Source organism: Amia ocellicauda, chromosome 18, assembly GCF_036373705.1.
Source record: "Amia ocellicauda isolate fAmiCal2 chromosome 18, fAmiCal2.hap1, whole genome shotgun sequence".
In the NCBI taxonomy this organism is placed as follows: Eukaryota; Metazoa; Chordata; class Actinopteri; order Amiiformes; family Amiidae; genus Amia; species Amia ocellicauda.
The window spans coordinates 24995013-25009255 of record NC_089867.1 but is presented as its reverse complement, the minus strand read 5'-3'; the positions used below and the strand labels follow the sequence as shown (position 1 = coordinate 25009255).

Genomic DNA, 14243 nt, shown 5'->3' with positions numbered 1-14243 from the left:
GTTCTGGGGAGATCTGCCACAGGTTGAGGAATGTAACAAATGTGAAATTTCCTCCAGATGCTGTTAGTTTTGTTCCTGACAGACAGATTATTAGCAGTTTTCTTGGGCTTTCTTATTTCAGAAAATATCTGCTCCTGAAAACGACTGACGGGGGATGAAAATCAGAACTGAAGCCAAAACATTGAGACCTTGACAGAGGTTTAAACATTGTGATATCCTTTGTGAAGTCTATAATATCGTGAGAGTATTCTGAATGCACACTGCCTCCTCTACAGAAAGCCTGCGCTCTATGTTTTGTGCCTGGCCTGTCGTTCTGGGTGTGCAGCTTCAGACTTTCAGAGCAACTGTCGGAAAATAAGGAGATCATTTCCTGCACAGCCGCAAATACTTATATATGCCCAGTAGCATTTTTCCACTGTGGGCGGTGTCGTACTTTCCTACCAACAGTCAGCTCTGCAGAGAAGCCGTCCTCGGGCCTGGTGCATGCGGTCGCACACAGGGGTGTCGGGCCCAAGCGCCGTGACGCAGATTAAATCGCTTTACAGTAAAGTTCAGGGCCAGGAGCGGCGACGTAACGCTGCTGCTGACGACAACGCAGAGCGATGCAGGCAGGCAGACGATGACTGCAAAGCAAATCACAGCCCGGCCCATCCTCCCCACGCCCAGGATTAACTGTACTCGGGGACAACTGGCAGGCCTTGCACAGTAACCCCTTGTTGCCAAAGCAAACCTCTGTGCGAAACGTGGTTCCACTGGGATTTCTGCCCCCCTCCGATGGACGCACACAGGGCCCACCGGCACACAGTTCATCACACACTCAGGAAGCCTGGTGAACAAACGCAGACCAATAACAGACAAGGGCCACGAGGAAAGTTTGAATCATTTTATTAAGCGACAACAATATAAGCAACCTTAAAGGAGTTAAGTGTTTAAAGGCGACAATATCTATTAATTGCACTTGTTTGTAATGCACAACACATTCCGGTGATGGACCAGGGCCGGGCTTGTTGAACAGTGAACAGGGGTGTGTTTGTGCGTGTGCGGGGGGGGGGATTTGGCACTTTCTGCATCGGGAACGACAGGCACACAGACAGACAGAGACAGACTGACCGCTCCAGAGACTGAGATTATACACATATATATTGAGCTTCAGGTGTCGCTGTAATTAAGCGCAGTGAGAACTAAACCAAAAGCGTAAGTTCAGTATCCAGCGAATGCAGATTTACACAAAGCCGAACCCAGCTCTGCATCAGCGGAAAACCACATGATTAGCATCAGCTTAAAACAAACGAGAGCCCGCATTAAAGCAATCGGGGCGTGGCTTCACTTTCAAATCACTGGAGGAGCTGCGGGGGCGTGGAGTGCATTACACACTGCAGACACGCACATGGCTGCTGCGGAGTGAAACGAGGGACACTAAGCTGATGACAGTCTCTGGATTGGCCCTCTCCTCGCTTGAGGCAACGCGGTGTAAAAGGCACCCTGGATTACTTGGCAACTGGCGGTGATATTTGGCAGCTCCCTTGGGACCGATGCGAATCAAGCTCACTCCAGAGTTTGGGACCACCCACAATGCAACTGGTCGGTTGTTCCCAAGCGGAACCCAATATAGAGCGATTGCACTATCTATCAAAATTAACAAGCCGGTTCAATTTAGCTTCTAGTGATTATAAATACTTGGCTTTTACACACACATATTCGTAATACAGTCTGTCAATAGACCGGGAGGGAGATATTCGCTTAAAAATCACAACAAAGAGAAGGCTTGCACACGTTAAAAAACACACTAATTATAGATTTGGTAATGCTTCGCTGGAATTCACAAATATGAACAGGCACTTGTAGTCTCAACCCTACATAACGATGTATTGAGATTAGGCACGCAGGTCGGGTCTATGCTCTTGCCGAGTGCTGGGTGTCGTTTCTCTGGAGTGAATCTGAGCTCGGCTCGGCCTGAACGGAGTGATAATGCGTTCGGCAGGAGGAGGCAGAGACTCTCTCGGTCGGCTTTTCAATTAAAGGAAAAGTTGAACAATTACAGGCACTGTTTGAAACAGACCAGAGTATCGTTTGAATGGTAGACCACTTGTCCAGTCACAATCATCATTAAAAAGAAACAAAACAAAAAAAACACAACACCACCAGTTCAGTATATTTTACAACAACCTAAACAGGAGCTGTGGAATCAGCAGGTTAAATTGGTGCCACCGGCATGCGGGCGTCTCCTCCTCCTCTCCGCTTCGGCACCTTTATTCCTCTCCTCTCCCCCGCTCTATGGCGACACGCTCCAGACTGTGCACAGAGGAGAGCAGGGTTAGAGCACGAGACAGGCAGACAGGGCCGCCAGCGGGATCCCCAACCCACCGGCGAGGGGCTCCCAGGTCTACTCGGCCTCTCAGGCAGATCTTTGATTTGAAAGACCACAGACCTTCCTACAACAGTTGCTCAAAGAGTGTAATGGAGGCCAGCGAGAGAGTATTTTAAAATGGTGTGCCTAAAAGTTCAGAGTTTGTGTCTCTTATATTGGAGACCAGGGAACGTGTGGCTGAGGTACTCAATAATAAAAGAGAAAATAAAAGAAATGTGTAGGAGCAGGGTGGGTACTTACCGATGATGATGATGATGATGATCAAAACAACTGCTATTAAAATCGCCCACATCTGAGGGTGACAGAACAAAGACAACGCGGTTACTCTGGGAGGAAGTCAGACAACACCACGCTGTGATGGTGGGGGGTGGAGGATAATACGGACACACATTCCCTGGGAAAGAACTCTTTAAAAAACAATTTTAATCAATACCGAGATTCTGCCCGGGATTAGAAACAATACAAAAATACCTGAACTCGTGACAAATGGACAGGGTTTTCAACGAGGCGCTCACAGAGACGGGACAGTGCGACACGGGGGGGGGCTAACAGCTGGAGGCCGGGCCGGCAGGGGGGAAAGCCAGGACTGCGCCACTGGCTGTGATGAAGCGGCTACGGAGGCCAGGGATCCTGCCACCCTGGGATCGGCTAGAAGGGTCTTTGGCGTTGAGGCAAGACACGTCGCTCAACAATTAGTGTTTCGGGAACAGAGGGGCTTTAACGAGCAATTACAAAAGGAGAGAATAACAAGAAACCATCCAAAATGGTTCTTTTTCGGGACCCTTACACACCGAGGTTCACTTCCTGTGGCTTCTCTATGAAGGGAGAGCTAGACGTGAGGGGAGCGTGAGGAGCAGGGCTGAAATGCCGAGGGGAAACGGGTGGAGAGGAGGGAGCTCCAGGGCTGAACGCCCCTGTGTTATAACGGTGCCGACTGCATTGTGCTCCTCAGACAAGCCAGCGCACTAAGGCTGCCGCGCAATTACAGCTGAACTCCCCCCGAGAATCGACCGCCACACGCATCAGGGCTGCGCTTCCCACCAGACTAATGACAAGTCCACCCCACGCTCCATGAGTCCAGGCTGAAGGTTTTTTGTACATTTTTCTTGACTCCCTAGATTGTTTAATCTTCATCGGGAGAGCAGAAATTATCTGATCAGTTATGCAGTTTAAACACAAGGCTGTTGGGGGCGGGGGGTCTGGGTGTCATACCTTGCAGTTCTTCCACCAGAACTTCCTCTTGAGTTTGGCGGCGCTGGTCTCGAACTGGGAGGCTCCGGCCTGCAGCGCGTCGGCCCGGTCGTCCAGCTCCGACAGCTTCTGGTCTCGCTCCAAGACCTTGTCCACGTTGACGCGCATGATGTCCACCACCTGAGAGGAGAGAGAGAGACACACACACACGGCGTGAATATGAATATTAGAATGAACGTTATAACCCTTACTGTCACGGGGAGCTCTGGGTATCTCATCCCTAAAGTGTCCCAATCTGGTCTCTCGGGACCAGGAGACCACAGAGGCCAGTCAGCAGAAACGTGTTCACTATCGTCTGGATGCTCGACACACAATGAGTCCGAGTGCTGTGAGACGGGAATGTGTCGTTCCAATGCTGTGCAAAGTGACAGTAACATGGTTTCTACTCAGCTCTTCGATGTCACTCGTGGTCAGGGGAGCCGGGAGGAAACTGAAGGCTTTAAATTCGAGCAACATCCTTGTGAACTTGTTCAGGAGCGCAGGGCATTACAGTAATCCAATCTGCAGGCGGTGCAAGTGTGACGGGACCACTCGAGAGCATCCGAGAGCGACACACAGGGGCATGAGAGCGCAGTGTGGTCAGTACAAGGCACCGTGGACTGGCTCTGTGAACGGGAGCCTCAGCCGGAAGAACTTCAACAAGCGAGCCGAGCACACTACTCTACCAGGATGAGGGCTCCTAGTGAAATCAGCTGATCTTTATACCGATTTATGGAAAGTTGCATAAGGCTATGAAGTGCTTGTGTCTGTCTGTGTGTATTTGTGTGTGTATAATGCCTGTGTCTGTGTGTATTTGTGTGTCTGTGTGCATGTGCATAATGCCTGTGTGTATATTTGTGTGTGCACGCGCGTCTGGGTCTGTGTGTGTATGTGTATAATGCCTGTGTGTACCTGTCTGTATGTGTACATGTGTATAATGCCTGTGTGTGTGTGTATGTGTGTATCCTGCCTCTGTGTGCTCATGTGTAGAACGCCTGTGTGTATCTGTGCTTGTGTATGTGTACAATGCCTGTGTGTACCGGTGTCTCAGTGTAAACACACACAGCCGCAGCCCTGTGACGAGGCTCCAGCAGGGTGACTCAGATGTCTACACACGCAATCTGTTCCCAATACCCACAGACTCTGCTCTCTCTCAGAAGGCCGTGCTGAGCGCCGCCCCTTTAAGAGGCGGGGGGGGGGCATCGTGCTCTCCCATGCGGGGTTATGTAAGCGTCTCCACGGTTACATAACCAGGAGGCAGGGAGCCTATGAGCTTCACCTTCCCCCGGCCGGGGGGGGCGGGTGGCCGTGGCAGGCACCGGGGGGACACGTGAGCTGCGCCTCAGACAGCTGCTGCCGCTGAAACCACAGGCGCGTTCCCGAGCCCGGGGGCAGAACCAGGCCCAGACCCAGGGGTGCGGGGCAAACCGTACGAGAGCACGACCTCACGGGGTACCGGCCGAGACCGGACACTGTGGACACCAGATCTCTTTCGACAACAAAGACAGGAGGCAACAGGAAGCTGATTTGAAACTCAACTGAAACTTCCCCTCTCCTGGGAGTGTGAAATGCTGCCTAGTCAGATTCTTGTGCAGACCAAAGCACAGAGCTCCCGAGCTGCGGATCTGCGCTCTGCGTGTTTAGTGTCCGGGGCCGACAGCAGGCCCACAGGCTGCACGCCTGTGTGTGTGTGTGTGCGTTTGCTTTTCTTAGAATCTGTTTAAATGATTCCCGTGTGCAGCAGAGTCACAAATTCAATCAGACAAGCACAACTTTGAAAGTGTAGCAGGATGATTTAAGTTTTTAGTTTCTTTTATGTCAAATGCACAATAAACCCAAACCAATGAAGCAACAACATGTCCCCCTGCAGTAACACACTACTTATGATAGATCTGGTGAAAAGACTGTGCTGGTTTTAAACAGACACGTGCACAAGGGACATGTATACGATGACTTGTATAGCTTTGCGTTATTATAGTAACATGATTTGCGTAATATTTTCTCTGGTCATGTATGTGTGTGAAGTAAAACATTTATTTTCCTTTTAAGATAAATAATGTGGGCTGACATTTAGGATACACAGTCAATCTTCCGTAATAATAGTAGTAGTGATACAAATATATATCTGTGTTGTTAAAATAATAACACAGGCCAGTTAATAACAGAACACTTCTCCTAAGATATTCACAATGCTGTGATATTTGTAGTACTGAGGGTTTGTTATGAAACAGTACCGGTTTGTTTGTTATTGTAGGGAAGGCGCTGATCGGGGGTGTGGTATCCACATGGCAGTGACTCTGCATGTCCATTTCTGCCAAGATTTTGTGGCTGTGGAGCCGTTTGGCAATTTGGCAATCTGTGCTGATATGGCAGGCAGACTCCCCAGGACCAAACCAGAGACATCACAAAGGGCTGTGCGAGTGAGGGCTCCAAACTATGTTATAATCATATCTAAAGGAAATTCAAGCGATTTCCTTTCAAATGATACCATCCATATGCATGCGACGCAAATATTTACAGAATTTATGGAGGAAATTCCAATTTTTGACTGTCATCTTAGAGGTTATTAGAGGTAATGATGATGTCTCTTAGCAGATGCCCTTATTCATTGGTGGTGTTGTTGCACCCTTTCAATTGCACGGTATCCAGCGAGATTTGTTTTGGAACAAAAAACGCAGATACAAGAATTAGGGAATGAGGGTGTTGTTCTCCGTCACATGGATAATACTTCCCAGCATCCCGCATACTTTCGCTCACAATTTGCCATGTCAATTTGGGGAGCAGGAAATAAGCACTGTTTGTGTGTATTTTACCAAAGAGTGAGACCATCATGTGAAAAGCAGAGCTTAGCACAGGAACGATGTTGCCACGACTAGGGCAGGATCTCAAACGGAGAATGTGGGGCTCAGACACACATCCACGCAAGGATATGCACATAGAAAATGTGGCAAAACTCAGTCTGAAAACATGACCTGGCTGAATGCCGAGATGGCGAGAAGCTTGTGTCATTTCTCGAGCCAGATCACAAAATGCCCTGTCAACAAAAATGATTGCGTGAACAGAAAACTCTACAATGCCTGTGCTACATCAATCCTGAGACGTCAGCCATGTTTTAAAGAGCAGACTGCTTAAGCTTTTGCCTTCTTTCTTCAGACAAGTACACATTTGTATGCTTGTTACTGTGAAGCGTGACAGTCGTTTCTTGGAATACGTAGCAGAGGTCAGCGGTTAAGATTTTATCAACAGTAATAGGATAAAGATTTCTGTCCTCCGTCAGTTATCACTTCTTTATAGAAGACGGCACTGACCGGCACCACTCAGACCCACAGGCTCAATAGAGAGACGACTCACTCACGTTCATAAATAATTTTGAAGAGGCGTCCGGTGCAAAGGATCTCTCCAGCGCAACTCAGGAAGGATGACAACCTCTTGTATTATGCACCCATAAGACCTGGCGGTTAAATATAGCCGGCTGCAGTCATACGAGTTACGCCAGCAAAGTCAAAAAATAAATGAGGAGCTGCTCAGAGTACAGCGAGAGTAAGATTTCAGAAATGTGTGGTCTTGTGCATCTTGAAATCATGACAAGGTTTGTATTTATGACCATGTTGATTGAATTGTTCTGTAATCGCTCTTCCCACTTCCAGGACTCTAAAGCTGCGTTCAGACTGCCTGCCCGCCCGCTAGCGCGACAGAGCGACTCGCTCCCATTCATTTCCAACGAGAGCCGCGAATCCCGGCGACAGGGGGCGTGGCTCAGCTCGGACACAAAATCTCCTGGCGACAGCGACACTGGAGAGTTGAGCATGTGCAACTTTATGCTAATTAGCAGCGAGCGCGCAGTGACGGAGTTCGGCGACAACCAATGGGAGGCAGATGTGCTCTGCATATTGAAGTGCCTTCTCTTTTCTACTGGCTAGTTTAAAATTAAGACCCGCCCCCTGCGAGCGGGCAGTGTGACACAGTGCAGGGCAGCGCCAGCGACTGAGCAACTGGGCAGTGTGAACGTAGGGTTACTGTGCTGTACTGCAGGGGAGGCCAGCCCTGGCCCTTGAGAGCCAAAGTGCCTTCTGACCTCCGTCTCGTCCAAATTATTCAAGCGCTTGTACTTGTACTAATTGAGCGTAATTTGTCAAAATGTCCCCGTGTTCGAGGTTTCCAGGGACCGATGATTTGGAGAGACCTGTGAAACTACACAACTGTGGCTCTCCGGGACCGGGGTTGCCCCCCCCCCCACCTTATTGTGATGGGACTCTTTTCAGAGCATATGACTCTATCACGAGGTCATGTGTGTGAGATGCTGTAGATGTACGGATCCCTTGAGACTGGTGCCATGAGACCCTTACGCACTGAAGGGTAGTTTCATTTTCTGGATGTGCGTCAGAAGTGTGTGTGTGTGTCTGTACTAGCGAGTGGCTCCAACCAGGAAGTGCTCAGTTAGACAGTCGTATTCCAGAATCGCTTACCTCATCCACCTGCGCCTGCGTGTGCTGCAGCCTGCGGTTACCCCCTGCCACGGTGGAGGGGCCAGAGCCTTCTGGAGCCGGGGCGGCCCTGTCAACCAATCAGAGCACGACACAGTCAGACAGAGTTCACTGCAACACCCTCCCCAATCCCATCACAGCATAGCTTCACGATCATCGCCTCCTCTGGGCGGGAACATGGCAGCAAGCTCAGCTCAGCACAGCTGTCCATGTAGACCCCCTCGAGTGGGGAAAGGGTCACAGGCTTCGGTCACTCAGTCAGAGCAGGGAAAGATGTTTTTATATTGGCATGTGTGCAGGACAGTGAGCTTACTCCCAGGCACATATAAATGTCCGTTGACGGGTCTCTGAAGTGCCGAACTAGTCAAGATGCTGTGGATAAACTTCCTACATAAGTCGATTGTATGCCAACCGCTGTCAGAGCGATCAGTGTCGATGGAGCGGGGTGTAGAAGCACATAAATGGAAGATACGCTGCATTATTGGTGACTTTTTAAGCATCCCACTGCCAGCTATGCACCCAGTGGAGCCGACGGCAAGAGAAAGCAGGGAGGTGAACTATACTCTTGGTCAGGGTTGGGCTCAGTTCCACTTTCCTTTCTCAGACCCGTTCCCAATCACATGAAGTTCTGCTGGAATGGGAATCTAATCGAAAAAAGGAATTGCTTATTATGCTCTACATAAGACTCTGGATACCCAGCAGCCCGTATGGATGGCTGCCACTTGCACGGGAATCTCCTGTGGGGCGCATTATTAATCACAACAACACACAGTGATACAACTGTGGGAACACAAACTAAAACATTCCTGCAGCTGCTGAAACAGCTGGAATTACAACTGGCAATACCTAGAATGTCCATAAGAGGGCACAGGAGACTCACACAATCCTCACCCTCCGTCTCCACCAGGGACTGCAGCCCTCGAGGGGTGGAGGGTCCTTGGGATTTTCCTCCGCCTCAGAGCTCAGTTACTTAACTCGACCAAGTATGTGGACAGAAAGTCAAAACCTCCCGTCAGCGGCAGGTGCTTATCATGTTCGTGGAAAGCACAGGCTCGGTTTGCAGACGATACGTGTGTTTATCGCAATGCAGTGGGAGGGAAAGCGGTGAGAGGAGACGGGATTAGAAACCCCGCAGCCTGGAGGCTCTCTCTCTCCGCTGTAGTGCAAGGCATCCACACCCATCATTGCCTAAGCATCTCCCACTTTCCGCCTTAAGAAATACGTCTACTTACTCAGTGATCGGCTACATTTTCAGGGGCTGATCCAGCTGCCAAGGATCGCAGCTGACTGACCCGAATTAAGACTAGAGACGTGTACTTTACATTTACTTTGCAAATCTTTGTACATTGTTTGTCTCGAGAGCCGTTTAAATAACACCGCTAACGTCACCCAGAAGACACTGGGATGTTCAAATCACTGTCGGCCTTCAGTGCTGACCTCCCCAGCCCTCCCTGCTCCTCACATGAAGCGCTCTCTCTGCGCTGCACTGTGACCTGGAGATCTGGCAGCACAATGCAGTCCGTTCTCTCACACCCCTCACAGGAGACCGAGCCCAGTCACACCCGAGCAACAAAAACTCTCCAATCAGCCATTTCCTCCAGCATCGCCTAGCTGGAAGCCAGGCCAAGGCTCAGTTGTTGCAGGATAACAATCTGGGTTTAAAGAGCTGGATGGTTCTCCCCCCTGCGGACCGGCAGACAATGTCCAGCGTGCCCTGCTGGCCCACAATCCGGCAGCGAGCAAAACCCCACACCCTCAGCTCAGCATCCAGAAGGGCCTTGACACAATGAGGTCACGCTGGGAAAGCAGAGCCTCCCGTCCAGAAGTGCCAAACCGGATGTTCTCCCCGTCCTGACACGGTTCATCCCAGGACAGGATGACGCAGCAGCGAACAGCACCGTGTGCAGAGGACAGGCCCTCAATGACTTAATTGAACTCTTAATTGAACAAAATCAGAGCCTTTTAATTATTTTAAACAGTAGGGGTTTTAATTTAAGTATAGAATTGTATAAATAACCAACTCTTTTACTACACAATTTAAAAAGTCAAATCTAAGCAGATTGTTACCACAGTCTCAACCCATCACACAGCAAATTTTAATAGGCGTGTTAGATCTCGGGTCTCTTCGTGAAGGACGCGTTGTGGTCACATGACACTCTCCCATCATGCCTTTCACCTCTGTTTTTGACATTTTATAGTATAACTACCTGTTGATTGCGAGGAAATATATATTTACCATTCAATTCAAGCAAAATCAATAAACAGATTAATAGAAATAAGATCTTAACTGAATTATAATGGAATTTGTCAGTTATAGAAGATAACATTAGTAGCTAAGAGATTGTTTTTAATTAGAAGGCCTATATTTTAGATGATAAAATATATTATTTTCATTTCTAAATCTGTGCGTAGCTACAATTTTTGTGTATCTTGCTTTATAAGCCATGTAACGTTGCGTTTGACACTTTTTGTCAATGACTGTTGTGGTCACTCACTTCCACCATTATCCCACAATCCTGCGGGTCACAGGCAGGTAAATATTTAATCTTGCAGCACTTCTGTAATCATGGCGTCTCTACAGCGAAACTGAACATCAAGGCAATCGTTTGAGCACATCCCCCTTCGGTGCTCACAGCTCAGACAAACAATGAGATTCGTTTGCGGAGAAAAGCCAATTAGCAACTTCCCTTTAGGGCAAGTGAGTTTCATTGTGTGGTTTTAAGTTTATGGGAAGCCCAGCAAACACAGTGATTGTTTTAAGAAACTAAACAAATCCAAAACAAAAAGAGATAGAAAAGCCGAGAGAGTTTTAGGGTGAAATTATGGATACACTTAAACTATGTCTAGTGTAGAGATTTTCCCCATTTCCTCTGAGGCCTGGCATATCGGCAATCTCCTTTCTGCTCTAATGAAACTGGCCTACCTGGAACAGACCGACCGCCTGCTTTACTGCCATTCTTAAACAGGCTCTTAAACCTTACATTACTGGAAAGCCACAAATAAATTAATTCCCAATATCGATAAGTATCATGACAAGATGATATTAAATTAGAAGTCTAATAGCATTCCGAGTAGATTTAGCCCTAATGAGTTTACAATGCACTACAATACAACCGTTCTCGTATACAGTGGCTTTCGTACCAAGGCCGAGGAACGGAATTGCCGTCAAAGGTTCTCTTAAGTGGATCAGGTTTTAAAGTCTCGTTGGTTTTATCCAGGTACAATTTCATCCAATTAGCAGACTTATTTAGGAAACGACGCACCGATCTCAGAATGGTCGGCAAAGAAGTGAAACCCATGTTTATAGCGTGGGATAGGGTGGCACAACCTGGCTCCAGTGTCACGAGTCCCAGCGCTAAGCTGGGTCACTGGAAGTGTCCATCTGTGCGAGGTCAAGTCACAGCGGCCCGAGTTTGGCTGAACCATTAGGAGATCGGTCTCGTATTATTCCTGTGGCCAATACAGACTGGGTGGGGCTCTCCAATCAGGGTGTAGGACACAAAAGTGCCGTCGGTTCATGACGTAACATCCTTCCAGGCCAAAGCCAGACAATCACACACAAACATTAGCTCTGTCCCAATCTCAGGTCTGTCAACAAAACACAAAAAACACCCTCCGAGCTGCGACTTACACATGTAGGAAGAGCATTAGACCCACTGTAACGATCCTAAAGTGATTGCAAATTAATTTCCGCCATTTCTCCTGGCAAATGATAAAGTCTTGGCTGACTCATTCTGCTGTAGAACAACTGTGAATTGCTCTTTTATTAGCGTTACTTCCAGGGCGTCGGGCCCTTATCACCCATCAACTACAACTGAAGTATTAATCTGAACAAAGTCTGACTAGAATCAACATGCGTGCTCCTGGTCTAAAACTACTCAAACTCAATAATCACTTTACTAAGTCGGCCTGCAGCCTGAGACGGTTGTGGTGCAGCCACCCACATAACGAACATTGCTCCACACTCGCTGCTGAAACAGGGTTGGCAACGGGTCTCTCTAGCATTCAACTGACCACCACACCAAAGTCAATTTAAATTATGAATTATGCGCTATTCCCACACAGGAACCAGAAGGCTCGCTTTCCAATCAGATGAAGCGTTCGCTGTGCTCGCTGTGAATATGTCGTTCTAGCGGATTTCCCTGCAGTGTAATCACGGTGTCGAGATCAGAGAAGAGTTGTGTAACGCAGCTTGGATAAAAGAGCATTTCATTTTCGAAAGACCCGCAGATGGCTTCATGGAGTGCGCAAGACGCAGCCAAGTCACGAAGCCGGCCGAGTCAAGCAGCTCGTCATCACGCAGAGAAACGTCTGTGACTTCAAACATGTTGTCAAAGATGCTCACAATGATCTTTGCCTCTCGTACAGTTTCCCACAAAACCTGGTTTAGTTTGGCCGCCTGCGTTTGAGGAACTGCGCCAGTCTCCTGTGCGGGACTTTGAAAGAGAAGCACGTGGGAATGTTCCGCCAAATTACAGAACTATCCACGAAACGTTCCTCTCTCCTGAACTCCTTCTGTATCTCAGTTCTGGGATCGTGTTTTTCTGCTTCTCGCACCAGTGACTTTGGCCCTGCAGAACGGGAACCGTGATCTGTACGTTAACTGCGCTCTAGAGAGGTACTGCAAGGTCATTGCACAGTCAAACAGGCTGCAAATGAAGACTGCGTGATCTTGGACAGTTTCGTATCCCCAGTGCCAAGGTCACAGAGATGCTGAGGGAGAGAGGACTTTGTACTACACAACACACAGGAGGTTTTCCCTGCCGTCCAGTTGTCTGTGCTCTGGGATCTCCTGCCCGAACCTGACCTGCTCCAACATTAAAGGGACCCGGGACCAATCATCTCACTGCCCCGCTACTGTAGCTACCCTCTTGTGCCTGTTTGTGGGAAGGAGTGTCAATATTAGGATACAGGTCAGGAAATTCCCCAAAGTCTCCTTTCACTATTAACATATGTTGATCATCCGAGGAAGAGGTCGGCCTGTTAAACCCCCAACACTATGGCCATCATGCAATCAGACATATCTGTGATCCTGAGTCTAACCCGTCCATAACGGGCGGAAAAAATGATGTAAACGCACAAATCACCTGCATTTACAGAGAGCCCTTTAGGCAGCAGACTGTGGGACGTGTTGTGTATTTGCGTTGAGCTCAGGCACGTCTGCTCTGCTCACGCAGTGGAGAAACCGCGGCGCACAGCCGGCCTCCGCCGGCGACACTCCGCGGCTCTGCGTCACCGACGTCTTAACCGCAGCTGCACGGCGGAGCACAGCCCTCTCTCTCCCTCAGATCAAGCACCCAAACTGGGCCAGAAAGGGTAATTTACCCCCAGCGAGCCGGGGGCTGCGGCTCCTGTTGTGCTTCAGTGATCACCCGAGCGACGCAAGCCCGTGTTCAGGGCTGAAAGAGGGCCTACCGGCCCGGCCCGGCCGCGCTGTTTCCCGGAGCTCCGCACTCCAGAGACGCCCTATCGGCCGGACTCGTCCAAAGGGCGTTTTTCACTTTTTAAACCCGAGACTAATAACCGGATCCGCGCTAAGCCGGTCCTGTGCTCGGCGCGGAGGCACCGGGCTCGGACGCGCAGGTTTATTACTTACATGTCTGCGGGTCCTGAAGCGGGAAGTCCGGGCGCTGCGGCGGAGTCAGCCGGTGTCACTAACTTTCTGCCCGCTGGAGGATTTAAAGAGACAGCGCACCCGGTTACACTGGCAGCAATGGGCTGTGCACTTCTGCGCAGATCTGCACAATCCCCGCGATGCCATTGGTGTAGCTGCGCAGACCTGCGGACATCTGCGCTACAAGAAAACGACCTGTTTGCACACGGGCCTAACAGACACTTACAAGCGTTTTTCTTTTTTCCATTATAACTTTACTAGCCTGCTCTCGTTGAGTATGTTTTTAAAGTTTGAATTTAGTTGCAGTGTTTTCTTATTTCAAAGAAGTTTAGTGTTTATGGCTATCTTCTTAGGGAAAGTAAATGCGTGCATTGCCAACGATATAATGAATATTTTCCGGTTTTATCTGCACCACAGTATTCAGCCATGGCCTCCGTCTCTGCATGCTGCTCTCCCACAGCGCTGCCCACCCGTGATGCGCATGTGACCCGTCCAATCTGCGCTTATTATCAGCGAGGCTAAAAATAAAACATGGTCTGTATCAGTG

General features: G+C 49.1%; 1 protein-coding gene across 1 annotated transcript; it reads right to left on the bottom strand.

Moving 5' to 3' along the window:
* Positions 1 to 869: 869 nt before the first annotated feature.
* On the bottom strand, positions 870 to 13835 carry vamp3 (vesicle-associated membrane protein 3 (cellubrevin)). The gene is made up of 5 exons (XM_066690669.1): positions 13679 to 13835; positions 8065 to 8152; positions 3581 to 3739; positions 2609 to 2660; positions 870 to 2292 (listed from the first exon to the last, which is right to left on the bottom strand). Coding segments are annotated over exons 1-5 (321 nt in total). The 5' UTR covers positions 13681 to 13835; the 3' UTR covers positions 870 to 2272.
* Between the last annotated feature and the right edge of the window lie 408 nt (positions 13836 to 14243).